At 40.6% G+C, this 25,690-nt stretch overlaps 4 protein-coding genes across 6 annotated transcripts; 1 reads left to right on the top strand and 3 right to left on the bottom strand.

The window, feature by feature from the left end:
• The first annotated feature begins 47 nt into the window (after window positions 1-47).
• On the top strand, window positions 48-1,664 carry LOC132904521 (general transcription factor IIE subunit 2). The gene is made up of 4 exons (XM_060955089.1): window positions 48-203; window positions 483-744; window positions 813-1,022; window positions 1,117-1,664. Exons 1-4 carry the CDS (start codon window positions 142-144, stop codon window positions 1,435-1,437), a joined length of 855 nt encoding a protein of 284 aa, XP_060811072.1. The 5' UTR covers window positions 48-141; the 3' UTR covers window positions 1,438-1,664.
• Window positions 1,598-8,469, bottom strand: LOC132904522 (ras-related and estrogen-regulated growth inhibitor). Of its 2 annotated transcripts, none has more exons than XM_060955090.1 (6): window positions 7,934-8,469; window positions 6,411-6,524; window positions 3,503-3,559; window positions 2,853-2,926; window positions 2,467-2,733; window positions 1,598-2,385 (listed from the first exon to the last, which is right to left on the bottom strand). In XM_060955090.1, coding segments are annotated over exons 1-6 (669 nt in total). In that variant the 5' UTR covers window positions 7,935-8,469; the 3' UTR covers window positions 1,598-2,229. The 2 variants fall into 2 exon arrangements, with proteins under 2 accessions (XP_060811073.1, XP_060811074.1); XM_060955091.1 differs by having other exon boundaries at window positions 7,938-8,458.
• An 805-nt stretch (window positions 8,470-9,274) lies between these two features.
• LOC132904662 (uncharacterized) lies at window positions 9,275-12,354 on the bottom strand. Its single transcript, XM_060955351.1, has 9 exons — window positions 12,063-12,354; window positions 11,891-12,007; window positions 11,060-11,312; window positions 10,686-10,898; window positions 10,417-10,600; window positions 10,117-10,331; window positions 9,869-10,046; window positions 9,384-9,760; window positions 9,275-9,296 (listed from the first exon to the last, which is right to left on the bottom strand). The coding sequence occupies exons 1-9, from the start codon at window positions 12,130-12,132 to the stop codon at window positions 9,275-9,277; spliced, it is 1,629 nt and encodes a 542-aa protein (XP_060811334.1). The 5' UTR covers window positions 12,133-12,354.
• Window positions 12,355-13,068: 714 nt separating this feature from the next.
• On the bottom strand, window positions 13,069-25,364 carry LOC132904520 (tyrosine 3-monooxygenase). 2 transcript variants are annotated; one of them, XM_060955087.1, is made up of 7 exons: window positions 24,812-25,364; window positions 18,567-18,678; window positions 18,220-18,312; window positions 17,992-18,051; window positions 16,046-16,865; window positions 14,836-15,199; window positions 13,069-14,600 (listed from the first exon to the last, which is right to left on the bottom strand). In XM_060955087.1, exons 1-7 carry the CDS (start codon window positions 24,878-24,880, stop codon window positions 14,436-14,438), a joined length of 1,683 nt encoding a protein of 560 aa, XP_060811070.1. In that variant the 5' UTR covers window positions 24,881-25,364; the 3' UTR covers window positions 13,069-14,435. The 2 variants fall into 2 exon arrangements, with proteins under 2 accessions (XP_060811070.1, XP_060811071.1); XM_060955088.1 differs by lacking the exons at window positions 17,992-18,051; window positions 18,220-18,312.
• Between the last annotated feature and the right edge of the window lie 326 nt (window positions 25,365-25,690).

Below are 25,690 nucleotides of genomic sequence, written 5' to 3'. Positions count from 1 at the left end.
TAGTATAGTTTGACGCTATGGACATGGAAAGGACGCTAAGATTACTCATTATGCTTTATGCTTTGGAATGTGCCTGAAGTGGTAATTCTGAAATTAACATTTGAGATTTTGACATTTGTGTAATTGAAATTTTATAATACAATGGATCCAGCATTGCTTAGAGAGCGAGAGCTCTTCAAGAAAAAAGCTCTTACAACACCATCGTGAGTATTATCTGTGAATTTTCTTTCCTAACCTCAACTTTTGTAGAAAGTTTATGTTATGTTTAAAGTAAATATTAAATTTAAAATGTTCTGTACGTAACTTTTGTCGTAAAGCTCACGCAATAATTTAAATGTACGAATTATTCAAACCAGATTGCAAGATATTACAAATTACGATAAAAGATATTAAAAAGACAGATACATAACTTATATACAATTTGATAGAATATTGTTGTTTGTTTGGTTCAATATTGTAGGCAATAAATTTTGTTCTTATAGGGTGGAGAAAAGAAAGAAGGAACAGGAAAAAGATACCACGCGAGATGAGTCATTCAAAAAAAAGCCAAAACTATCTATGTCTAGCGGACCCAAATTAGACATGGTTAACTACAAAACCATGGCAGGCAGTACACAATATAAATTTGGTGTGTTAGCCAAAATAGTAAAGCATATGAAAGCTAGGCATCAAGAAGGAGATGATCATCCTTTAACGCTAGAAGAAATCTTGGATGAAACAAATCAATTAGACGTTGGATCCAAGGTAAGTTTAATAATGCGTTAAACAATTTGTGAAAATATAAAGAAAATATAATGCTATTCTTTTATTAGGTAAAACAATGGCTTCAAACAGAAGCTCTCATTAAAAACCCAAAGATAGAAGTAACTTCGGATGGTAGATTTGTATTCAAAGCTATGTATAAGATTAAAGATAAAAAATCTTTACTGAGGTTATTAAAACAACAAGATTTAAAAGGTCTTGGTGGAATACTATTAGAAGATATACAAGAAAGTCTGCCACACTGTGATAAACATTTAAAGGTATAAATATATGTAGAACTGCGACGATACCAATATAATCGATTACAGTATAGCAGTTTTGTCAGGAATTTTAATCGGAACTTATTCATTTTAGAGTTTACAAAATGAGATATTATTTATAACAAGACCCTTGGACAAGAAGAAGATCGTGTTTTATAATGATAAAACAGCGCAGTTTCCAATAGACGATGAATTTCAAAAGTTGTGGAGGGCTGTTGCAGTCGATGCAATGGATGATCAGAAAATCGACGAATACTTAGAAAAACAAGGAATACGATCTATGCAGGATCACGGTCCCAAAAAACCAGCCCCGATTAAACGAAAGAAACCTGTTAGCAAGAGAAAACAGTTCAAAAAACCAAGAGATAACGAACATTTAGCAGATGTTTTAGAAACGTACGATGATACGAAATAAGTACGAAATGATACTCAAATTTTGTAAAGAAACTAAATCTATGACCTAAGTGTTAAAAGAGAGATAAGAATGTTTTATTATCATAACTTTTTACGATCATTATGTAAGAGAAATTGTCTATTTTGGAGTTAACATGTTAGTGTTACATATCACAGTGATATAATAAATAAGAAATATTTATTGTCATAATTTCATTTTAAGTACAAAATAAATATAGGTCAATTATATATATTACATGTTTCGATATCTATCTAATCTATTCTCGTGTAGGTTACATTTGTAATCAGCCTCGCAAAGTGAACAGATACAATTTTCATATGTATGTTATAGCAAGATAGGGCGTGAAAGTATGATTCAAATATTTATATCTTGCGTCAAATTTTTACATACGTTAATCGATATTAGAACTATAAACTCTTCCATTAAAAAACACGAGAGTATATTAAAAAACTGTGCTTACATTACATGTTGACAAAATTGTAATATAGAACTTCTAAACTTTATGTATTGTATATAATTTACGTAATATATATAAGTCAAAAAACATTACACGATGTTACATAAATCTTTGGTAATTAAACTTTCAATAACAAGTACACATATATAGATAAGCTACGTATCATTCAGTTTTGATTCGTAGGATTGTATTATAAATTTTTTTTAAACATTTCTTTTATAAAATTTACATATATATAAATTTTATAAAACGATATATATATATAAATATATAATATATTATATATATTATATGTTATATATATAAAGTAGATATGAACTGTTTTTACACGTGTATTAATCTTTTGGAAGCGCCGAGTCACTTTTACCTCGCGAATAAGCACGCGTCGCTTTGCTACCAAGCATTCTGTCCAGTAAAGATTGCTTATTCCTTCTTCTAGCTGCCAGAACTTCTCGACACAGTTCATGGAAAGATTCAGCAACTTGTGTGACCTAAGAAACCATATTACACTTCCGTAATAAAAATTACGTACGAAACTTTGTTTCTAACTAATAATAAGGTTTGAAGCATACCTGTTCCGCGGCAGACACTTCACTGAACCAACATTCAAAATCTTTCGCAAGTATTTCTCCCTCTTCGGTGCTAACTTGCCGCAAATGAACCATATCGGCTTTGTTTCCGACCAAAGCGAGGGGCATTGTGGCTTCGGGATCAACCACCGCCAGTGTTTCCTTCGCCTTTCTCACGAAATTGAAAGAACCCCTGTCGGTTATCGAATAGACTAAAAGTAATCCATCCGCCCACTGTACAGTTTCCGTGGAAGGTAATTCATCTTCGCTCTGTAACATCGGGATAGGACGCAAGCAAAGCATGAAAGAATTTGATTTGCTTTCGACCATGAATGAAATCGTCTCGACAAATGTACATAGATCTTTACGATCATCGATAAATACGTTACCTTCGGGCAGGTGTCCAAAATTTCGAAAAGGATCGGTTCACCGTCGACCAACACTTCGTGTTTATATCTGTTTTCTAAAAAAAAAAAAAAAGAAAAAGAGACAAGAATGAAAAGAACGATCGGAAGATTCTCTTAATGTAAACTATAACTCGTGTAGATAAATTTTAGACGATTCGAAACGATCAGCATCCTCGATGCGGCAACGGAAAAATTGTGTAATAAATTTTCATGGCGAGAACGCGTTGCAACAGAAAGATCAGGTAGCTATCGCGACCGTTAAGTAAATCTTTCCAGCCCAGTCTAGTTTTAGATCTCGGAGGGAACACGTGCTCGCAGAGAAGCTGCTTGCTCATCCTGTCCGCGTCTCTGTATTTGTACAAAAAAACAAGTTTTGTTCGAGTATCAACCTCGCATTAGTACCAGTCCTGTCTAGTGTCAAATTCGTTTTCGATAAATTTAGATCAGACGCGGACCGAGATACGCGCAGGGAGAGTATAGGCGGTCCCTGAGGTGCCACGCCGCTTGTTGGCAATTTTTCAAAAAAATTCATCGGTCTATTGTCCACTCTATTCACATTTCATCGTAATTTATACCGCATCGAGTAACCACATCTTATTGGCCACGAGTTCGTAAATCGAGATGTTCCTTACCCGACTGGTGATCATATTCCCCGATGTATCTCCTTGTTAGAAACCGCACTGTCAATGCTGGAATTTAAGAACAATACACGTTGTTGAAACGTTGTTGTAACGTTATTGTTCTATGTAATCTAGAGATGATCGTGAATCACTCTGTGTAATTATTTGTTAAAACACACAGTAGTAGTCGCGTTCGATTCTGTTAGTATCTGTATAACTTTTCTTTATTATCGTGCTTATCCACGAGCGTGACACTTATTAGATCGCCATCAATACAAATCAATACAAATGCCATCGATACAAATTCCATGCACACGCCTGTTAGAAAGTTGTCATCCTATGCTTTCTTTAATCGTACGTCCTATTTACATCGATTCCTTTGCTATCTGACGTGTAAAAATTGTTCTAAATGTAAATTGTAAGAAACAATTAATTTGTTTACAAAAGAAGAATATAGTACGCCATATTCGGTTATTGATTTTATATTTGATTTATAGGAAATGTAGACAACCGAATTCGAACCTGCAGTTCCCTCGACCTTTCCTCCATTCTGGATCAGTCGAAATCATTTTCCACCTGATATCGTGAGAACGTACGCGATCTTGCTCGATACGATGCACGCGTTCCGACATATCGTGATTCAATCGAGAGAAACGAGAGCTACAGCCTAGTGACCCGCTTCGAGGCACACCACACTATTTTTACCTCGAACTCGAACCTGCCACGGCGCCACAAAACCTTGTACACGCGTTAAACGTCACCATGGTGTGTTTCGTCTTAAGTTCAATGAAAAGTGACCTGCTTTATAAGCGCCGTGAACAAGTTTCCTTCGAGCAAACTTGAGACAATGCGGTCGAATTGGAGTCGACTAGCCAGCGATCCAATCGATTTATCAATTTTTGTAAGCGTTGCGAGGAATTTTTATTTACAGAACTGAAACACTGATTCGTGAAAAGTGTGAAAACCGAAACGTTGATTTTTTCATACGGAATACTCGAGTTTTAAAGGTAGCTAAAATAGCAAAACTGACCGCAGACCGACGTTACTGAACGTTCACCGAAGACTCTGCGGCGTGCTTTATTTCATGATTGACAGGACCACCTGAATATTTCGTGGAAAACAAATTTATTGTTGATCCGTGTATTTACGTTCGAGTCCTTAGACCAACATCGTTTCGGCGCTTTCCCTCGTATGGATCATTAAAAGTTCGCCGGTTATTCGTGCCAATTTTCTGCACGGATCAACTCCGTTATACGAATCGCCTTTGTTCCCTGTCTCTCAACGAACCGAGCAATTATTTGCCGAGTTAAAAATACGTATATACGATGGAAAGTATACATCGTATGGGAAAACAGTATCATCGTTGTTTCGAGATATATAAACCATTGGTCTCTCGTTTATTCGCGAGGAATTGACAGGGCGGTTTAATCGTTTATAAAACGCGATTCAAGGAAATTTTGAAATAAAACTTTATAAATAGGACGCGAGCGTGGTTTGCGGTCAGTTTGAAATGTACAGTTGCTGGGGCCCAACCAATTATGTACTCACCTATGCTTTACACGTGCCATTACCAAAAATACACGCGGTTGGCTCCTTTCAGGGTCCCAACCACGTTCATCATACGCATACAGACACACCTATCGCGTGGATATACGCGACGCATGCACTTGTACTTGAATCAATCGTACTTGAGATACTTTTCAGCGATCGTTTTTATGCGAATACTAGTCGGAATAATTTCATTCCTAGCGGATAATTACTTTATCTCGCGAAGAAAGATCTATTTCTATTAACAAGTATAAAACAGTCGAACTGATACGTTTCCACATTAGTCGATTATTCTCTGTTTTAACTTGTTCTTGACGTTCTCTTCCCTCTTGTACTTGACCTTACAAATTACTAACTAATTAAGAAATAAATTGGCTTCGTGCTTTAGCGCGTTGCGTAACCTTTACAAAAATATCAGAAAATATATGTCTCTGTTGTTATATTATTCTCTACGTTAATCTGCATTAATGATCGACAAAAAGACATTTTTTTCAAAGTCTAAAGGACATTCAGTCCTGAACGTCCATATCTAGTAATTTATAGTCTTGTAATTCGAAATAGGATCAGAGTTAAAATCGATCTTCCATACGATAGTAAATCTTGCTTTCGTTGAATTTAATCGGTAATTCATGCCATAAGTGTGATTCGGGATTGTAAGGCAAAATGTCAAGGGAAGACAATCAACGTAACAATAGTATAAATGCGTCACACGAAAACGTGGAGAAACAGGTCTTTTCTTGGGATATCCTTACGATCTATTTAATATAACACTTTCTAATTGCGCGCCTGCATGGTGCTGTATGCAAAGGATTACGGTTAATGTCACGCCCGTTACCATTATAGCAAAATTAAGCGCTACCGCGTGTGTTAGCGTGCCCGCGTTGAAAGCGAGTCGAGTGAAAATGCGAGGAAAGCGGTCGAATTGTAACACGCCAGCCGATGAAAACGAAGTAACAGTGCTAAAAGTAAAAGCGGATTTTACATAACTATCCCAGCGAAACTTGGCATCTGGTATAGCAAAACGTATTCAAATGTATCAAAACATCTATTGGTATAAATAACGTCGATTGTTGTAGACCGTTTCTCGATCTCAAGCAGAAGACAATGCCGGATCTCGGCGCGAATATCTCTGAATGTAATACGAATGTAGAACAATAAGTAAACCATGCATTTTTATGCATTCGTGAGAAATTTGAGATTGCTAGAATGCGCGTAATAGGCAAAAATACGTGAGATATTCAAAGTATCGCTTTTATTATAATTTCCAGTAGTTGAAACAAATTTCTGCTTAAATTTCGTTCCTTTGATCGCGTTTAGAAAAATATTAATCTGTAGGAATATCCGCAGTTTAGTGATAAGGCGTTGTACCCACCGCTTTTTCCAACTCCAGGCGCTCCAATCACAGCCACCTTTACCTCGCATAGCGAACTCTTCTTCCTCCGAATACCTCTAATCGCATTTGACGTCATACTCCGCGCATTTGTCACTGCACAAAGTGTAACAAAACCATGTAGCGCGTGATTGCAAGACAGAAGAAGCGTCGCGGACGAGCGAAACAGACAGGGCGCGTTTCCGTGACGCGAGATCGCGTGTGCGTGGCCAGCGACCAAGCAAAAATTTGTCACGATTACATCTTTCCTTGGCTGGCTTCCATGTAGATAACACCTTTGAATTTCATATAAGACGTTCGAATATCGGCACAGGTGAGTCCGTATACGAGGATTCCGTCTGCCAAGGAAAACACGCAGTCCAAGTTTGTAAATTCGCGTACGAACGGTTAATAATACCAGTTCGGTATGGACAAATAAACAAATTTAATCGCGAAGATAGATACGGCGAAGAAATTCGAGGATAGTTTTGATGTTTCTGGGACGAAATTACTGTTTACTCTCGTTTACCCATCACTAATTTGTACATTCCGATCTTAAGACTCCGGTGGACGTTCTCGGATATAGTACACGCGGTTCCATTTACCGGGTGTCCCGTGTCTCTTTCATCGAAATCAAAACGGCACCATCTGCGACGATCGGCCGAGGCATTCGCCTCGTGTTCCCCTTCGAACGAAAGTTTAAATACGCCGTGCTCTCCTGTTCCGTCGGCTACGGGTGAAAGAAGAGGAAGAGGGGTGCGATGGAAGAAAGGAGAAACGAACGCGATGGAAAGAGCGGGAATCGAGGTGCGTGTACGGCCGTCGTCGTCTGGAAAGAGAAGGGAAGAGACGATGGGTACATTAATAGAACAGTTCGCACATGTCCCGTGGAATTCAAGGAATTTACTCCGGCGTCTAACAATGTACCACCGCGGCACGTAAGTCTCGTTACGGATCAACCAGTTCGCTGGCTTAGACACGACCGTGTTTTGGTCACGTATCGTGCGCCTGAACGACCGATAAACCTTTTATCGTACATTAAGATTAAGACAATTTATATTTAGATTTCTTACTCGTGTATATATTTATAAATTATCGTATGTTTCCTTTTATAATTGACGAGCTGAGTGGAAAAGTAATCGGGATACGTCTTTCCAAAGATGAAACGGATACGAGAAACTTACGATATAAATAAGATGCGTACTTGTTGGAAAGAAAAATGGTAATAACGTTGTTTCGTGATAGCAGTGAGATTTTTCGATATTTGGAAATATACGGAGCTTGTCGTGTTAAAGTTTAATATTATACACGGTTTCTTCAAGTTAGAAATTTCATCAAATTTTATCAATTTTATCTCCGAGCTCCTCCATCGTACTCTCCCTCTTTTTCTTCTTTTTTGGATTACGCAGAGGGAAATAAAGATTTCATATGAGAAACGAAGATATCGGTCGATCGTATTGCACGCGTCTTCCAATAACTCGTACTATTAAAAACTCGGCGTTATTTTTATTTCATCGCATACTTACTTACCAGTCGCCTAGAACACACCGATGTACCGTTCCTTCAGCATTCCTCGCCGCACTTTCTATCAACTCGTACGACAGGCAGACATCGCGGACCCTCTTGGAGCTCTTGTATTAAACGGAAGGGAAAAAGGAGCCGAGCGTGCACGTGAACTCACGACGATACTTTCGTCCCTACTATCCGAGTCGTTGGAAGTTTCCTTTTCGTAGACGATGTTGCGAAGGGAGCAGAGGTACGGTTAATCGCGCGAAACAGGGCGGAAGGGATCGATATTGGAAAATCCAGGCGTTCTCGAAACGACAAGAAAAACGGAACGTTCGATCGAATCGTATCGTCGTACGTACGTATATCGAGCGAGTCACGTGCTTCCTGACAATTTCGCGGTTCCGTTGCGTGATCCGACGCGCTTCTTGGTCTCCGCGCGACTGTCTCTCCCCATTCTCTTTTAGCGGCTCGTGAGTCCGGGCCTCCTTTATTGCTCTTAAGCCACGTATATACGCGCCGATATCCACTTCCGGCAGCAGCCAGAGCGCGCACCAACGGCAAGTTTTGCGTTTCAAAAACTCGCCCGCTTTCTGTACGTTCGACGATTCGCTTACCAATTGGCGCTGCATCGTGATAAATATTGACTCAACGAACGTGCCACGGTCAGTCTCGTAAAATGAGTCGACGAGATATTTTCACGACCGACCACTTCCGGATGCGTCGTGGGAATCGAACGAAAATCTGTTTCTAAATCGACGAGTTCGTGGAACAGAACGATCGTTCGGTTATTATTTCGAGCATACGCTATGCACTTCGCGTCTGTTCCAGATAAGACAAATAAACGAAGAAACGATATTTCGAATTTATTGCAGTTTCACGACGAAGAAACGATATTTCCACGATCGTTCGTAAATCGAACGATCGCCATGTGCTTATTAACGAGATTGCGAATATTCGATGCGGCAGAGTATCGGTTTTGCCGACGGTCTGAGTCTCACACGATGACAGGTTTAACGTCCTTGGCTAGAGGAGCCACTCGTCGGTTAACCCTTGGCTCTCTTCCTTTCCGACCTTGTCGCGCTCCAAAGCCGCTCTTCTCGTAGCTTCCGGACAACCGCCGAAGATCCAGTTTACCGCTCGTAGCAGAGCTGGCTTAAATTGATCTGGATCATTAAAATAATTTGGTTCGTCGAATATATTCATCGCGCAATACCCTTATATCGTCTATTCTTACTATCTCTTTTTCCATTTGTAGCTTTTACGTCCCGATGTTCGATCATACTCAGACGCTGATATAAATGTGATTTATCGTAGAATTCGATTTTAATTCGCGTTCTCTCGAAATGTATTCTCTTTTACTAGGAAAATTGACGATATACGCTAGTCATATAAAAAATAAAAAATGCTAAAGAGTAATTCGATAAAATTTGGAAAATGGAAAATTCTTTTCTGTTCTGAAATTGATACGTATCTCGAAAGTAGAAATAGAAATTTCGCAGCGTAAAGGTCAAGTAACTTATATTTCTGGGTCGTAATAACTCAAGAGACGAGTACTTGAACCTACTATTTAAGTTTGCTTCCATGTAAATGTCGTTGTAGTAATCGAGGACTTCGGAGTCGTCCGAACATTTTTCGCACAAGGGATTTTCTCTTTGAGGTTTCTCATCGAGATCGTGCTTCCTAGTCACTCGTTCTCCGTGTTGAGAATTTTCATCGTCCGCTTCCCCTCCTCGGTCGGTGAGGTAAAAACCGTCGTTAGAACAGAAATGTGTCGATTCGTTTCTAGGCTTTTTTCTTCGAGCGTTTGGTATATTTTCACGCGAGAGTCCATCTTCTTCGTGTTTCTGACAAACGCAAACAAAATACAAAGTTACTAATAGTAAAATAGAAAATGTTCTCAAAATACTGCAAATATATAATTATAGACAGGATCCGATTACTTGTGTACCTACTTCGTAGCCATTTATGTGTTCTTTGCGAAAATCTACTTTGCGACTGTTGTTCGAATTAATTTGCCTCATAGGACGATCACCTACGTAATTATAGTTCGTATAATCGATCGTATACGAGTGTTCCGTGCTGTCTTCGATCTTTTTCTGCAGTTTCGGAGTCACCATGCTTCGAGACGATCTTAAACGACGCTTTATGGAGTTACGATATTCTCATTAACGTTTGTCACGTTGTACGGTGTGTCATTTACTTTAAAGCATTCTTTGCATCGACCGACGAGTTGGATGTAACGTTCGCTCTGTTACTCAAGTTTGCTGACGATATGGAGCACCCGTTGCTGCCGCAACACTCACCGCCGCACTGATATTCGCTTGTTCGATGCAACGATCTGTCAACAGAGTACCGCGAACCATTGCCTTCCAACGTCGAATTAAATTCAACTTCTTTCACGTACGTTTCTACTTCCTATATTTATGAAAATTTCTCAATCTGTTACGTCTTCCTTAGAAACGCGAAATTTCTAAGTGTTTTACATTACCAAGTCTGTTACCTGCTCGTTATGATCTCTGGTAGGTCCCTCTTGTTCCGAGCTCGAAGCTTCCGCCCTCGACGATAGTTTATCGGTGGATGTACCACATTCCCTGTAATCCACTCTCACGTAAGGATCTTCCACGATCACCATGTCATCCTTTTCGTATTTTTCATCGAACATTGCCAGTTGCTGTGGACTGCCGCTGTAACCAATAAATTTATTGTTAAATAAAATAATTTGAGGAACGTTACATCGTTGAGCTCGAGCTGATTTATTATATCTCTTGCCTGATTAAAAGCGCGTAGTTCTCCATTGCTGACCCGTTACAGTGTTTCGAACCAGACACGTTTGTTTTCAAGTATTTTTGGCCATCGTTGGAGTAAAAATAGACAGGTTTAGCGATTTCCATAGATGGCTCGTGTTTAATCACGTTACGAAGACGTTGACGCGATAGTCGGTTGTCTCTATACAGTTTGCTGCCTTTTTTCTTATCCTTGCTTCTAGAACGTTTTTGGTAACATATTTAGAATAAACATATCGTTGGAAAATTATTTTCTGCTGAAAGATCTCTTTGTAATTACTTTTTTTCGTTTTGTAAAACGATGGAAAATAATTATATATATATATATATATATATATATATATATATATATATACTAACCCTGATACATCGTCCGCGTCGATGAAGATTTTCGACTTCTTAGCGTAATTTCTTTGGAGTCGTTCGAAAGTCTCGTCGTCATGTTGAATTTCTTGCGAAAGATACTTTTCCATGGCCGACGATGGCTCGTATTGGCCGCGATGGCACTTGGATTTCATTTTCTCGTACAAGAACTCACTCTCCCGAGCACTCAAAGCGGATTTCAAACCATTCGCTGTGAGATCGATCAACGCGTAGCAGATCCTGCGCGCGTCTGAAATATAAATATTTTGACAATTTTTAAATCTACTAAAAAATCGTAAAACTTCAAAGTAAATGTTTACGTATATGTGGGCTTTAAATTTTAAAACACTTCTGGCATCACTATATCTACACGCATACGTATCGTTGGATTTGTTCTCAAATCCGGTATAACGCATACGACTAAAAATATGTACACGATCCTATCGATCGAAAGATGCGAGTGATATCTTTCTACTGGTAAAAAATATAGTCCTGACACGAGTAATTCGTTAACTGTAATATTTTATAATTTCTTATAATATTAATAATTTTTATAAATAAATGATAAAATAAATTATAAATAATAAAAATAATATTTATAATTTCTTGCATAGCGGCTTTTTGTCGTATTCGCTGAATACGATTCTGCTCTATCTCGCGTGCAATTCGTTAAACGAAAAGCACCGCTCTTTAGAAATAAACATCTGATTTCACGTTAGAATTGTGCGTGACAGTGATTTATCGGAATAGATAAAATTATCGTCGAGCTTCTGCAAATAAATCTTTCATCTAGCTTCCGTTTCACCTTAAACTTGTTTTCTTACTTACGTGGTCGCGATTCCGGGATATAGTAGAGAACTACACCAGACAGCATCAGCACAATCAGAGAGAAACGTTTGAGGTAACCGATCCAGGCAAACACGAAGAACGTCTCCTCTGAATAATCTGACGGGCAGAGAAGAAAGTGACTTCGATCATCGAACCAAACGCTTTCACTTACTATCGCTGTTCCATGATTTTGTCGCGGCGCACTGTATCACGAGCGCGCCAAGCACCGCCAACAGTTTCATCTCTAAAAACCGGACTGCCGGTTCGCCGTTCGTTGGCCGATACCCGATCTTCGATTTACCTGGGAATCGCCATGATCTTTCAGAAAGAACAAAGTCACGACGGAAGATGGCAACGAGCCTCTTTGACGCGACGTTCGCCTTCAGGCGAATTATCAGGAAGCGAATTTCACTTCGATCATGTGAATAACGGCAAAAAAAAAAAGAAAAGAAAAAATACTGTATTTAAATACGAAGCGATATGTTCGAGACGAAGAGCGTAGAAGTAGAATTGGCGCGGCTATAACAAACACGTACGAAACGTAAGTAGCTTTTACATCGAATTAAAGCGTATAATATCAACACGTTGATTATTCAGCGTAATTTTCTCCTTTCTTTCCTCGCGTAACGCCATGTAAAGCTTATGGAACTTATACGAGAGACTTATCTTCCAATGGCTTCGATCGAATGAAAAGAAAATAATGTAATTTTCAGATCAACAACATAGTACGAGTTTTACCGATGATACGACGCATCGAGTGTATTTGCTGCTCGCTAATGTAACGTTACTTTGATTTTCTTTTCATTCGATCGAAGCCATTGGAAGATAAATCTCTCATATGAGTTTCATAAGTTTTACAAGGGCTGAGATATGCTACGGTATAGTACAACAGATCGATGCGTCATGCGACACAGCGAGGCAAACCAAAAGTGACATGCCAGCACGTAATAAGACAAGCGATGATTTAACTCTTGGCGAGATAAGGATCGTCGAACGAGTACTAATTTTGTCTTAAATAAGTGGAATTCCTGCAGTTTCTCGCGTTTTATCCTTTCTGTTGTCTGTTAAAAATGATAAGTAAGAGAGGATCAGAATAGAAGGAATGATATTGTCGAAGAAGAAAATAATAGTAAATCGATAATACGTAACGATTGTCCGGAATTCGTGAACGAAAATAATTTCTTAGATTCGTATTTTATACTTTTATTATGCTCTGAATACTTTACAATATAATACAAAGGAAATCTAGCGGACACGCCAATAGTTTTCTACAGCTTAGCAAGCGCGAGAGTGACGTGCGCATCGATACGAACGCGGAAAAGTATTTGGTACGAGTTAGCGACGGGAAACTGTGCAAGGTGCGCAAGCAAGTGCTCGCACTACACGCTACATAGTGCGTCTCTAATGCAACACTGATCCGTGACTTCGTTATTGAAGTTGTGTTCGTGAATAGTAACTAGTTTCTCGAGAAACGATGCTATTCTCTCATTTTTCTCTTCTCCAAACCTATAATCCGACTGGAAAAATAAAAGAAATCCTTGAAGCTATTGTATCAACTTAAGGTTTCGCGTTAAATCTATACGATCGGATACGAAGGATCGTTACTGTTTACCGGTAGAGAACAAGCATGTTTCCCAAGATGTGGTACATGTTCGTTAATAACTCTATCTAAAATAAAGAATCTACGTTGCTTTATAATACTGGTCGCCTCGAAATAAAGTTGATCCAAGTGACGACGACGCGTTGATCACGTACTGTCGCGGTGGAGGAAGCAAATTCAAACGCGACAACGCAATACTCTACGACTAATATAATAATTAATAATAATAATAATTTGTAATACAGTAGAGTAAAATACAATACAATACAATACAATACGTGTATCGGAACGAAATAAGGAATAACGTATAACGAAATATGTACGCGTGGAACGTTCAAAGCGTATCAAATTCGGTCCGTTTTTGACAATACTTTTTAATATAATACTTTTTTGTAAGAACGTCAGGCCCGTGAACGACGTAAGACGCGAATTCGATAAATAAGACGAGAAGCGCGACAAGATTATCGAACACTCGCGTTACGTAAGACACGAGTGATCCGTTCGATCGACCAGTGCATAAATACAGAGTCCACGCTTCGAACGACCTGGATACGCGCACGTGTATTCAACTACGCGGATGGACGACTTTATACATAGAGTGAGAACGATTTAATGCAAACGACGAACAATGATGCGAATAACGTGACGTAGACCACCAGGTCAATGAGATCTCGACGTCCTTCCAATAGAAACGAAAAGAAAAAAGACAAAGAAATTACGACACTTTTATGTACATTCCGCTTGAAACGATTCTCAACGACGAGAATAGGATTCGCAACTTAAACGAGCAAATTTCGAACTGGCTGAAAGGCTGCGACTTTTTCCAAAAAAAAAAAAAAAAAAAAATAGAAAAGAAAGAAAAAACAGACAGCGAAAGATTGAGAGAAGCTCGATGATTCGCGAAATAATCGTATCCTGTTACACGGGCATAGGACCCCTTCGTCTTTACGCGAAGGATTTCTTCAGCTTGTTGATAGCGTTCGTGAGATGGGTCATTTCCGTGTTCAGCTGAGACATCATATTTTCCAACCTATCCACGCTGTCCAACACCTCGACGCGTTGCGTGTGCGGATCGTACCTCACTTCGAAGGGTCGGCTCATGGTGGATACCTAAACCGAAAATATCAAAGGTTATAGTTCGCGAATCACCGTGATAAAAAATTGTTTCTTTAATTTATAGCGTCAAATGCAAGTTTCAATCGAGGCTCGATGAAATTTATATTTAATCGGTAAAAATAGTAACACCGTTTACGATACTCTAATATGTACATATATATATATACAATATATAGCTGAGATACGCTACTACCACGCGTTCAAGTCTCTAGCATCGATCGACACTTACCCAACGACGGAATTTCTCTTTGGCGTCCTCGAAGCTTTCCGCCACGTAATAGATCGGTTGGTATTCTTGATCTTGATACTTCTGAACGGCGGTGGTCTTTGGATCGAAGGATCTGTGCTCGCATTTGTCGCTCAATGCGTGAAGAAGTTCTCCGTAAGCAGACAGAAGACCAGCGCCGTAAGCTTTCACCTCGGAACCTTCCTTGCAAAGACCAAATTCAACGGTGAACCAGTAAATCGTGGATAATTTTTCGATTTCTTCGTCAGAGGCTCCAAGCGAGGCAAGTCCGATTTCCTGAGAGAATTGAGCGAAGCTTGGATCGGCTAGCAACGGCATATGACCCAAAAGCTCGTGGATGCAATCTCTGCAAATTAAAAGAGAATTAACAAAATCGTTGCAATTAGACGTCTCGACGATATCGGTGACGTTATTGCTTTCATTTCGCTTATTCATGTCGAAGGTAATTAACCGAGTACCGATGAGCGAGTAAGAGAACGAGGACAAAGTACGGCGGTGAAAGTTCTCGCGCAACTAAATGGAGGATAGGCTTTCATCTCTCGACTAATTACGATGCATAATCTCATTATTTAAAATTTCACGTTCAAGTAGAGTCGATGCATCTGTGAGAGGTGTCTATGAACGTTACGCGAACTCTACGATATTACAATTATGGAAAATGCGCTACGAGGATGGAAATAAGCAGGAAAGAATATTTTTGAAATTTGTGCAAAGATTTAGGGAAGAACGGTCGAACGGCCGGAATGAAACGTGGTCGATTGAAATTTCTCTTACGATAATGCACACGATATACTTCGACGGAAATCGAAAATTATAACGAACGCGGGAACCGTTTCAGTGGAGAAACAAGTTCGCAACTGTGAAACTAAGTTATCAACGCCATCGTGTCGTTAAAAGCCAATTAGAGCTCCATTACGAGCTTAGAGAGGTACGGTAATTCTATTATCATCGTTCCCTGTGTAACAGGATGTCGCTCTCGTCATAACGCAGTATCGATTGCTCTCGCGTACTTTCGTACGACAAAAATCTTCTCAATATGAACTTAAAAATGCGGAAATCAAAATTGAGAATAAGACAAGGAGAAAAAGTACAAACGTACGAACAAACTCGTCCTTTAAAATGCTTCAAAAAACTGACGATATAAATTCGGAGAGATATAATACGTGTAAAAATCCTGAAGGAAGATACTTACGGTTCCGGGGTGTGGTAAGGAGTCTTGATATGACGAATGTATTGAGTGCTCTGGAAGACCCTGAACGCAAGGCTGGACAAAAAGTCCCTAGCCGTGAGCAATCCAGCGGCAGGTCTCAAAGTGAATCCAGTGTTCTTCTTCAAGAATTCGCTGACTTCCTGCAGCTGAGGTATGCGATGCGATTCGAAGATCTTTTCTTCTTGCAGCTTCCTGAAGGTTCTTCGATATTCCACGCAAGCGTGTTTCGGTACCAGATCGACGATCGTGTTGAACACACGCGACCAGGTCTCGTTCTCCGTTTCGGTATAAGGAATGTTAGGTATAGGGTCGCCATACTTGTACGCGAAAGCGATCTCCGCAATGACCTTCCTGCGAGCACGATACTCCTTGTCAGCGAATCCAGGATGGTTCATGTCAAGATCAGGTTCGTATTTGGTCATCAGGTGATTGCAGTTGTCGAGCTCGGACGCGTGTCTCGGGAACCAGGGATCTTTGATGCTGACAGAATTATCCCCGAGCAGAGTAACACCGTCCAACGCAGAACTCTGACGAAGGTTCCTGATTAATTGCAGCAAACACTGCCTGGTCATGTCGATCTTCACGAGAACATCGAATTGCAGACCTTCCTTCTTCGACGGTCTTGTCTCAACGTGGGTCACCGTTCCCTTGAAATTCTCGATCGTCTTGAGGATTCTAGCCAAGGAGCCTATGCCTTCTCTCAAACGCAAAACAAGCGCTGCCTTTTGCACGGTGTGCTCGCTTTCGGGACACTCCGCTATCGTCTTGGCGAGTACCACTTCCTCTTCTGTTAATCCAACGTCTAAGGAAAACCATAAATCGCTCGCATCAAACAGAATTCCTAAGGTCGTAGAAACACTTAACCGAGTAGGAGAGCTGAACCTTTTTATCAAATTCGAGGGCAAGAACCGTAAGAAAGGCGGACGTTCCTTTCTTCGAAATAAAATTCTTGAAACTACAGGCATACGTCGAAGTAAGTAAGAGAGCTTTCACGTTATCAAATTTCAGACTGAATGTTCTTCCTCCGAGCTTCTTACGCGATATTTCGAGGCGCTAAGTGATTTTCTCAGGACTGTGTAATAATCGGGCAATTCAAAGTCCATTTCCGCGAAATGTCTCCCACTTTTATATGGGTTACGGTGCAGCTGGGGAGGTGGGCAATAGGGGCAGAATAAAGTAGCTCTTATTGTCGCCCACGAACGTGCCGGGACTCGGCCGAGCAAAGATGAAGACGGTAAAAAAGAAATAACTCTGTTATACATTTATCGTGGACGCGCGGAGGCGTTTCAGAAACGGGAAAAAGGGGTCCCCGGCTAATACGATTCTAAATGCACAAAGCGGATTCGAAAAAGTGACGAGAGAGCGAGGAAAAGCGGAGACGCCGGAGAAGTGGTCGGGAAAAGGCGGAAAAAGGTCGTCCCCATAATTCAGCCAAGTGTCGGAAAGCGCTTGGTTCAACTCTCTTTGGTCAGGTACATGCCATTTACAATAGAAGCTGCTTCACTCTCCATTTACCCTATTCGCCTCGTGCACCCTAATAACGATCGCATCTTCCAGAATTTTACCGGTCTTTCCGATTCCTCGCGAAGCGGACGATATGCTTCGATCTTTGAGCGACATATTTTTTCTTATTACATTTATTTATATCAAATACCAGATTATTTGGAATTATTATATTTCAATTACTCGTAGCACGGATCAAACGATTCGTCCGATTACTCGTACTCTACGAGAGCAATTTACAAAGTAATTGAAACGAATCGTTATTTTAGATTCTCATCTTTTATCTTTATCCGGAATAAAATTTTAGCTTCAAGCTCTAATTACGTTTCAGAGCGCGTTTCAGAGTTCATTTTCTAAGAAGTATCCTTGACGCGTTAAAAGTCCTTCATCTGCGATCTGACGAAAAACACGTTGCATACACTTACCATTGTCGTAATCCTCTGGTTTGCCAATATCGCTGTCCGACGAAACCTCAGCTTTGGCTTCTGCAAGTCAGAAATAATTGCGTGCTCATGCAACATGCTACATCTATCGACACTTCGTAATTGCGTTTCCCTTGGATACGAACAAATTCGATGATAAAAGGGAAATTTGAAGCATCGAAATTTTCGCTCGTCCAGAGGACATTCGTAAAAAAATTCATAAATACAAACCTCCGTCCTTAGCAGCGCAAGCCAATGTTTCCACCTGTTCATCGTCGCTCGACGAAGCGTAACGTTCCGTATCTGGGCAGATAGTCTCTTCGCCTATCGAGTTCAACAGCAAATAAAATTATCGTGCAACATCGATACTATTACGAAACAAGTTGAAACCAAGTAACATGAAAAATATTCGCCGCAATACGAAGTAAAGAAAGCTATTTGGAAAATAGTCTTAACATCGATTACGCAATGCAACATCGAACAACACGGAACGTTGAATAGAAAAATTTAGGAAAAGATCATGCTCGTTCGCTTAAGATGCAGAAAAATTATGTTCAAAGTAACGGACTGTTACTTACCATTTGCTCGTTGACGCGCTTCTTCAAGAACGCTCTGCTTCGTTTGCTTGACAACCAAAGTTTCAAAGCGAGCATCGTCCACGAGAGATCGCCGTCTCGCTGGATAACCGTTCTAAATAAACAAAACGATATTTCAATATTTAATCAAGAGTATTTTACAACGTGTCATAGCATGGAACGTACATCACTTATGTGCATTTATAGAAAATTTAACTCATCGTAGAGAATCGATAATTTGATAGTCAACAACTGTATATTTTAATAATTTAAGAACTCACAAAGCATGAATAATTATCATTTAGTAATATAAGTAAAGACTACTGACGATGAGTTTTAAAAATTTGAAATAAAAATAATTAAAAACGATAATTATTTTACGATATGCACCATGAGAATCTCTTGCTTCTTAAATAAACAATTCTAAACCGACGAGTGCTAAATTAATTTAGCGCACAATACGTTGAAGATACAAAAATGCGCAAAGTGGAAAAATGTAGCAAGTATCCGAAGTACGATATTCGTCGTAATGTTTCATTAGTGAAATCTCTCTTTAGATTCCAGTTCTTCGATTCTATTAACAAAAAAGTATGAATTTACCTGGATATCCTACGCATCGCGATTAAATTACATTTTTAAACGGCGGATATCCTATCGGTAAGTGAAATCTCGATGCTGAAACTGCCTGTTCGCGACGCATCAAAGTTTACCTGACGTTCAAAGAGCGGATAGCACGGTTGGTAATTCTGATAAAGATTCAAAGACGCGGAAATTAGCGCGCACAGCGGTCATCCGGCTGGCGTTGAAGGATCGGAAATTAGGATCGAATCCTCGGACAGAGGACACAAAGCGTTTCGCTGCCTCAAAGACGATCGCGCGACGACTAATCCTTGCGATTCGATTTTCTTATTGTTACAGGCGAAAGAAAGTTGGAAAGGAGAATTCTTCGTCAGTACTACAAAGAGTTGGTAAAACTTTGCTAGAGAAAGAAAAGAAGGATAAAAAGACAATTTAACGAGATCTAATGGAACATCGAGAATCGACCGATCGAGAAGCTCGTTAGGAATTCTTAGACGTTGCAAAGCCCGATGCAACAGCGTCGTTCAAATTCAGAACGACCGTTTTTCACGAATGGCACGCGCAAGGTGGCAGCCAGTTTTATTTTTCAAGCGTACAAAGCGGTTGGCACGGTTTATAGAAAACGTGTAGTAATCCCTTACCAACACATCGCGCGAACTGGGCCAAGTACTTCGACGATGGATCGGATAAATGACCGATGACTCTATCGGACAAATGCGTCACGCGATGATTAACCGATTTAAAAATATTGTCTCGTTCGGTTTAATGAAAAAAATGCGACCGACTTTGACCAATATGATCGTTTACCGGTCAGGTAAAGTCAGCGCTTGCGTTCAGTCAGTGCCACATGGTTAATTATCCCGATCGTGACTCATATTCGTTCGTACAGTTCTATTCCAGCCATTTTCTAATATACGTTATTTTTTGTTTCACGCGTACGGTGTATCTTGCAAGTAGATTTGGCAAGAGAAGAGGTAAAATCGTACGATTAAGCCAAGCAGTGGAAAATCGCGTAATAGATCGAATATTCCACGATCTTAATTTATTTATTTCTTATCGTTATTTGTATTATTATTTGCTTGCCTGGTATTCTCTAATTTAAATCAATTCTAAATCTCGTAGGAAGTTTATGACACGTCGATCGAATCGAGAAACTCAATCGGCGTTTCAAGCAAAACCAACGACGAGTTTCGCGGTTGATTGAGATATTCGCATAGTACTGGCGTTTTTTGTCGATACAGCCGCGTAATGATGCATAACAAATGCATCCAAGGTCGATCATTATTTCGCCATTTCATAGCAGCTTAGCGCTATTAGTTACTTTACACGGACTTGTCCACGTAACACCTATTATGCGTTATAGAAATACCGGCTAAACAACGAAACGAGTTCTTCGACGTTGGCGGACCGTGCAAATTCGAAATTATATTCATTTCGATAAAGTCACGGTTATTTCGAGTGATAATCAAGAGGATGAACGATCGAGGGTTTAGCAAAGAAATTCTCTGAACGGGCAATTGCAACCTTTTAGAAAGGTTTCGCGTTGAATCGATCACATAAACAAGAGGCAGAGATTCCTGTAAATATCATTGGGATTCAGACAAACAGATTTTCGATTACGTAAAAAGTAAATCGAAAAGGAGAAGAAAGAAAAAAAACGTGGATAAACGTTGCAGGACGACAACCACCACGGATTGTTACGCGATCAATATGCATAATTCATTTGACGCATTAGCATGATTTTTTTCAAACAGGAATCGGACTCGATGATTGAAATGGGCAAAACAAGACATTTAAATAGAACGATTAGCATAGTAATGGATGGACGAGCGGGCATTAATACACGCTGTCTGTTCATATGTATGTATACGTACGTAAACGTATCTCGATCGATCGTCGATGTCGTCGATGAGCGATTAGAGGCGTTGTCGCACGCGCGGCGAGCCTCCAAAGGCGAATAACGGAGTTTAAAACAGCGTTCAGGGCCTCTCCGCGACTCTCGGTAACCATTGGACTTACAATCACTTCGTTCTCATATTTATATGACATATTCGTAATTATCATGCGGGAGCCGAGGTCGATCGATTTTGCAACTCGATACAATTATACGATGTTGCCGCGCGGTCGGCTAACTTTTCTGTCACTCATCGAGGGTGTACATGACTAATTACGGGATTTTGTAATAAATCGATCGGCATGCGCGTCGATCAACAGCTAGCTCGTTAGCTAATGCGCGTGATCGACCGATTTAATTAATCCACCGAGATCAATCGGATCGAACGATCGACGATCCCAGAAATTCGTCGAGAAATCGATACGAACGAGGGATGCGTTAAATTCATTTACAAAAAAATGGGAAATAATGAAATTTTTATGTACGAATCTGTACGTTCCAGCAGAATATTATTCTCACTGTTGGAAGATGAAGAGATGCTTTTTTATTTTACATACGTCGCAAGGACGTGGTCGAATCAACGTAAGAAACAATTCGAAAGATAATCCGAAACCGATCCACTCTATTTTTTGAACGTTTCCATTTTCTTCTTTTCTTTCTCTTTTTTTTCTTAGAATACACGATTAGCATTTAGCAGCCGATCGATTCATTTCTGAATATTCGTTACGGTCTATAAAAAGATGAATAATAGGGAAAAATGAACAAGCTATAGCTCGAAGAGACTACGTAATAGGCGATGAAATAGCCATTGGAAATGTTTTAATAGGAAACGCAACGAAGGCCGTGTCATTTTTCACCCCTCCGTTAGAATGACGCGAACACGATCGATAACGATCGAACGAGCGCGCGAATAGCGGATTCTGGATCCAATCTGGTAACTAGATCCGGCGTGTGCGAGAGTTCCGTTTGAGTGAGTCAGAGTCGTCGTGGCTGTTTCCCATTGTCGTCAAAGGTGCATACGTAAATACGCTTACGTATGCAACGTTTCATTGTATATCAACAGATACAATTCGCCAATAAAACGTAAGTTTCTTATGCCGTTAGTATTTCGAAACCTTTGTGAAACCTTGTATAACGAAAATGTATGATACCGTGATTTCCAAAATTTCGTCAGGTAGTGGACCCAACTGTTTGCCTAACCGCGTGTTCGTATATCGACACGGGTTAGCGCAGAAGCGTTCAAGCTCGTAATGTTACACGGAGAAAGTAAGGGATCGATGCTCACGAGTCAAACACGAGACCAACTGTGTGTCTTTACTGGTGAAATTCGGAACCGAGGAATTTCACGTCATCGATTAAAAAGTTCAGTTTTTCATCCTCGATAGTTCGACGATCGCTAAACCAGCTTCTCGGAAGTTAAGCCGATCGACTGCATTTTTTCGTAATTTATTCGCGCCAGCGTCTCACCTTTTTCCTCGCTTTTCTTGTCTTCCTCGATGTTCGACGCTTTGAAATCCATCATTTTATTAGTTTACTCAACGCGTTACTCATTTTTTAGCTCGCAACACGTAACGATTCGATATTGTTACTTTAATAGGAGATTGCTATTTTTAATTTGCTATTTCAATTTTAAATTGCTATTTTACGGCAAGCATAGAAATGAAATATCGCGAATAGCAAAGTAATTGGTAAAAGAAGGTTCGATTCATGGTCGATCGACATAACTCGAACGCGACTCGAATATACTTCCATGTCGTGAATTTTTCTATTTACTATGAACAAAGAATCGCCGATCGATGAAGCGTCGAATTAAACGACGAAACGATGGACTTGGAGGATTCGAGCCTTCGAAAAGGAAGAAAAATATGCGAAAGCCAAAGGATTGCGCAAACGGAACGCAACGTTAGAAGAAGACAGTTCGTGCAACTAATAAATCACAATTGACGGCAGACGTCTTGATGATGAAGCACACGTATGAATGAAAAAGTTTGCCGCAGACCTTGTCGGGATGCCAATTAAGCCTTGTTACCGTGCGATTCGAAAAAAGAAAAAAGCGCGCGAAGAAAACGCACAGGGACGCGTCCTTGTGATTCTAATTCTCGGATGACCTGTTCCGAGGCGGAGCTCCCGTAACTGTTATGAATGGAAAAAAGAATCACGGCCTCGAGAAGAGGCTCCGATCGAAAGTCGTTATTGCGCGACTGTTCTAATGTAACGCGCCATTACCGAACGCCAGGATACGTAGGATCGAAGTTTGCGAGCACGCGATTTCCTGACGACGTTCCCAAGCGGAATCGACGGAATTACGCGTTCGCTAAAGAACCGCGAGAGACGAAGTGGCAATTATAGAACCGGTGCAACACGATTTATCGTCTCGTTGAAACGATTTAACATGCAACACAATCGAGCAACGATTGCTTATACGATATACGGCGGTTACAAAAAGCGTTTGTACATATCCTTCTTTTCCAACGAAGCAAATAAATTTTTTTCTATGAAATTTTTATGTTCGTACGAAAGTACCGTCGAACGATACACGAAGCTTCGTACGCTTGAACTTAGACGATCAATGTGTAAATGGTGTAACAAATGGAACGACGTACAGATAATTTCTGTCGCCACTGTAACTTGTACCGAGAAATGTAAATGATGCCACGCGTATAAAATTCTTCCATGGAAACTGAATGATCGAGGGGAAAAGCGTATGCACGCGTGTATGTATTTGTTTCATGGGCGGTTCTATGGAAAAGTGAAAGATCGAAGCACACTGGCTGTACTCGTGACTGTCGTCGATTTCTGATCTTACGTCGTTTTCACCTGTTTCAACGTCTTCCCCTCTTTCCTCTCTCAGCGTGATTCTTAATTTGAAACTTCCGTGATTGATCTGCGACGACGATGAGTCAGTGTATCGTAATAGTTTCGTCTCGCGTCTGAACGTTCGGCTCGTAGGAAAAGACGATAACAACGATAACGATCTTCCGGCTCTCCGTACAGAATAGAATGCAACGAATTTTGAATAAGAGATCATCATCGATTACCGCGATGATCGAGCGGTAATCGATCACGTGTACTTTCTCTAGACCTTTGGGCCTCCTTTTCGTTTCCAGTTTGAGAATTTCACTCGTGCTGTTTGGTCGGACGAAGAGCGTCGCCTTCGTATACGTGTGTGTATGCATGCGCTTACACGAACATAGGTTTTCGTTTATTTTTTTATCTCTTACGAAATATACCGAACGTTTATCATGAAAGTCACGTAGGCAAGGATGAAAGAGAATTCTTCCGTAAGAAAGTTCCAAACATCTCGAATCACTAAATAAGGTACGCGTTTCTTGCGCGTTACAAGACGTTTCGTTTCAATGTTTACAAATTTCGTCGAAATAAAACGAAAGAACGACGGAATTTACAGAAAGTCAGGTTCGCGAAAATAGCGAGGGATCGTCGATGGAAACCCGTCGTGCGCTGCATTAACTGTAAGAAACGGGAGAAGCGAAACGATCGAACGTGGAGCGGAGTACTCGCAATTACGGTACAACGCGCGAGAATCGTGGCAGTTTAAACGTGCGGCAAAGTTCCCGCGCTTTCCCGCGATCCTATTCGACTCCGTTTAACACTCGACTCGGCGTTTACGCTGACATAATCATACGCCTTAACAAATTTTTAACCGTATTTTAAAATTTTAAATTTCGTGTGCCAATTTCGCCTTTACGATCAAAATCACCACGATCGGTTTCCATTCTCTACCACAATCTAAAATTCTAAATACTAAGCTACTCACCTCGATACTGTAAGACTTCTTGATAGCGAACATTTCGCGGTTCTTCTGCGCTGCTGCGACAGCCATCATATCCGCCGTGTCGTTCTTCGTAATGAAAACTCTTCAAGCCCAAAGATCGTCTGCTCGACGCCTGGAGCTTTTCACTGCCGTCTGATCGAACGAAGTCGATGGATCACCGGGATAACAATGATTTATTTTTCGTACAGGCAATCACGGACCACCGAAGAAATCTTCTTCTCGATGGCTTATTCTTTTCCAAAAAGAGCTAAGTAACTCGGCTAACTGGCTACCGCTTCGCACTGCAACTTCTCTGGATGCAAGAGACTTCTCTCTAACTTGTCTGTTTTCTTTCTTTCTTTCTTCTTTTTTTTTTTTTTGCCTCTTGCGACTTCTTCTTCCTTTTGGCTTCGGTTCGATTCGATTCGTCTGATTTGACTGGACGGCAACGACGACAACAACAACGGCGGCGACGCTGTGACGTTAAAACAACGGGTTTCTCTCGTCTTAGTCCGCTTTCGATGAAGCGTACGAGCGAATGCGCCTACGGGGCGGATTGCTGCCGCATATAAACGTTGCCTCCCTTCACCGCCGGCTAATGCCGGGGTCAGGGGTGCCCCCACCCCACCCCTCGTTTCGGGTGGTCTAGCACCGCCGCCGCCACCACCACCGCGTCCTCGCATTGCCAGCATCGCCGCTTCCACCGATCGCGCAGACCAGCTTTTCGAACACCACGAAGTGGTTCGACCGTCGTTCCCCTTCCTCTTCGTTCTTTCCTATCAAAGCTAACCCCTAAGACACGTTCTGTTGTCAATCCATCGGATTTAATCCCGCGACGTTTTCTCTGCTATCGTTGATCATCGATCGCCGAATCATCGCAGG

Source organism: Bombus pascuorum, chromosome 2, assembly GCF_905332965.1.
Source record: "Bombus pascuorum chromosome 2, iyBomPasc1.1, whole genome shotgun sequence".
In the NCBI taxonomy this organism is placed as follows: Eukaryota; Metazoa; Arthropoda; class Insecta; order Hymenoptera; family Apidae; genus Bombus; species Bombus pascuorum.
This window is presented reverse-complemented; position numbering and strand designations above follow the sequence as displayed.

Bases quoted from the DNA above. Each gene is read 5' to 3' on its own strand.
- LOC132904521 (XM_060955089.1), top strand. From the start codon at position 142: ATGGATCCAGCATTGCTTAGAGAGCGAGAGCTCTTCAAGAAAAAAGCT. The intron at 204-482 runs GTGAGTATTATC...TTGTTCTTATAG, and splicing joins AAAGCTCTTACAACACCATC to GGTGGAGAAAAGAAAGAAGG. The intron at 1,023-1,116 runs GTATAAATATAT...TATTCATTTTAG, and splicing joins ACTGTGATAAACATTTAAAG to AGTTTACAAAATGAGATATT.
- LOC132904522 (XM_060955090.1), bottom strand. The intron at 2,927-3,502 runs GTAAGGAACATC...TTTTTTTTTTAG, and splicing joins GGAATATGATCACCAGTCGG to AAAACAGATATAAACACGAA. The intron at 2,386-2,466 runs GTATGCTTCAAA...ATGGTTTCTTAG, and splicing joins AAGTGTCTGCCGCGGAACAG to GTCACACAAGTTGCTGAATC.
- LOC132904662 (XM_060955351.1), bottom strand. From the start codon at position 12,132: ATGAAACTGTTGGCGGTGCTTGGCGCGCTCGTGATACAGTGCGCCGCG. The intron at 12,008-12,062 runs GTAAGTGAAAGC...TCTGCCCGTCAG, and splicing joins AAAATCATGGAACAGCGATA to ATTATTCAGAGGAGACGTTC. The intron at 10,899-11,059 runs GTTAGTATATAT...AAAACGTTCTAG, and splicing joins GACGCGGACGATGTATCAGG to AAGCAAGGATAAGAAAAAAG.
- LOC132904520 (XM_060955087.1), bottom strand. From the start codon at position 24,880: ATGATGGCTGTCGCAGCAGCGCAGAAGAACCGCGAAATGTTCGCTATC. The intron at 18,679-24,811 runs GTGAGTAGCTTA...TTGTTTATTTAG, and splicing joins AGAAGTCTTACAGTATCGAG to AACGGTTATCCAGCGAGACG. The intron at 18,313-18,566 runs GTAAGTAACAGT...TGAACTCGATAG, and splicing joins AGCGCGTCAACGAGCAAATG to GCGAAGAGACTATCTGCCCA.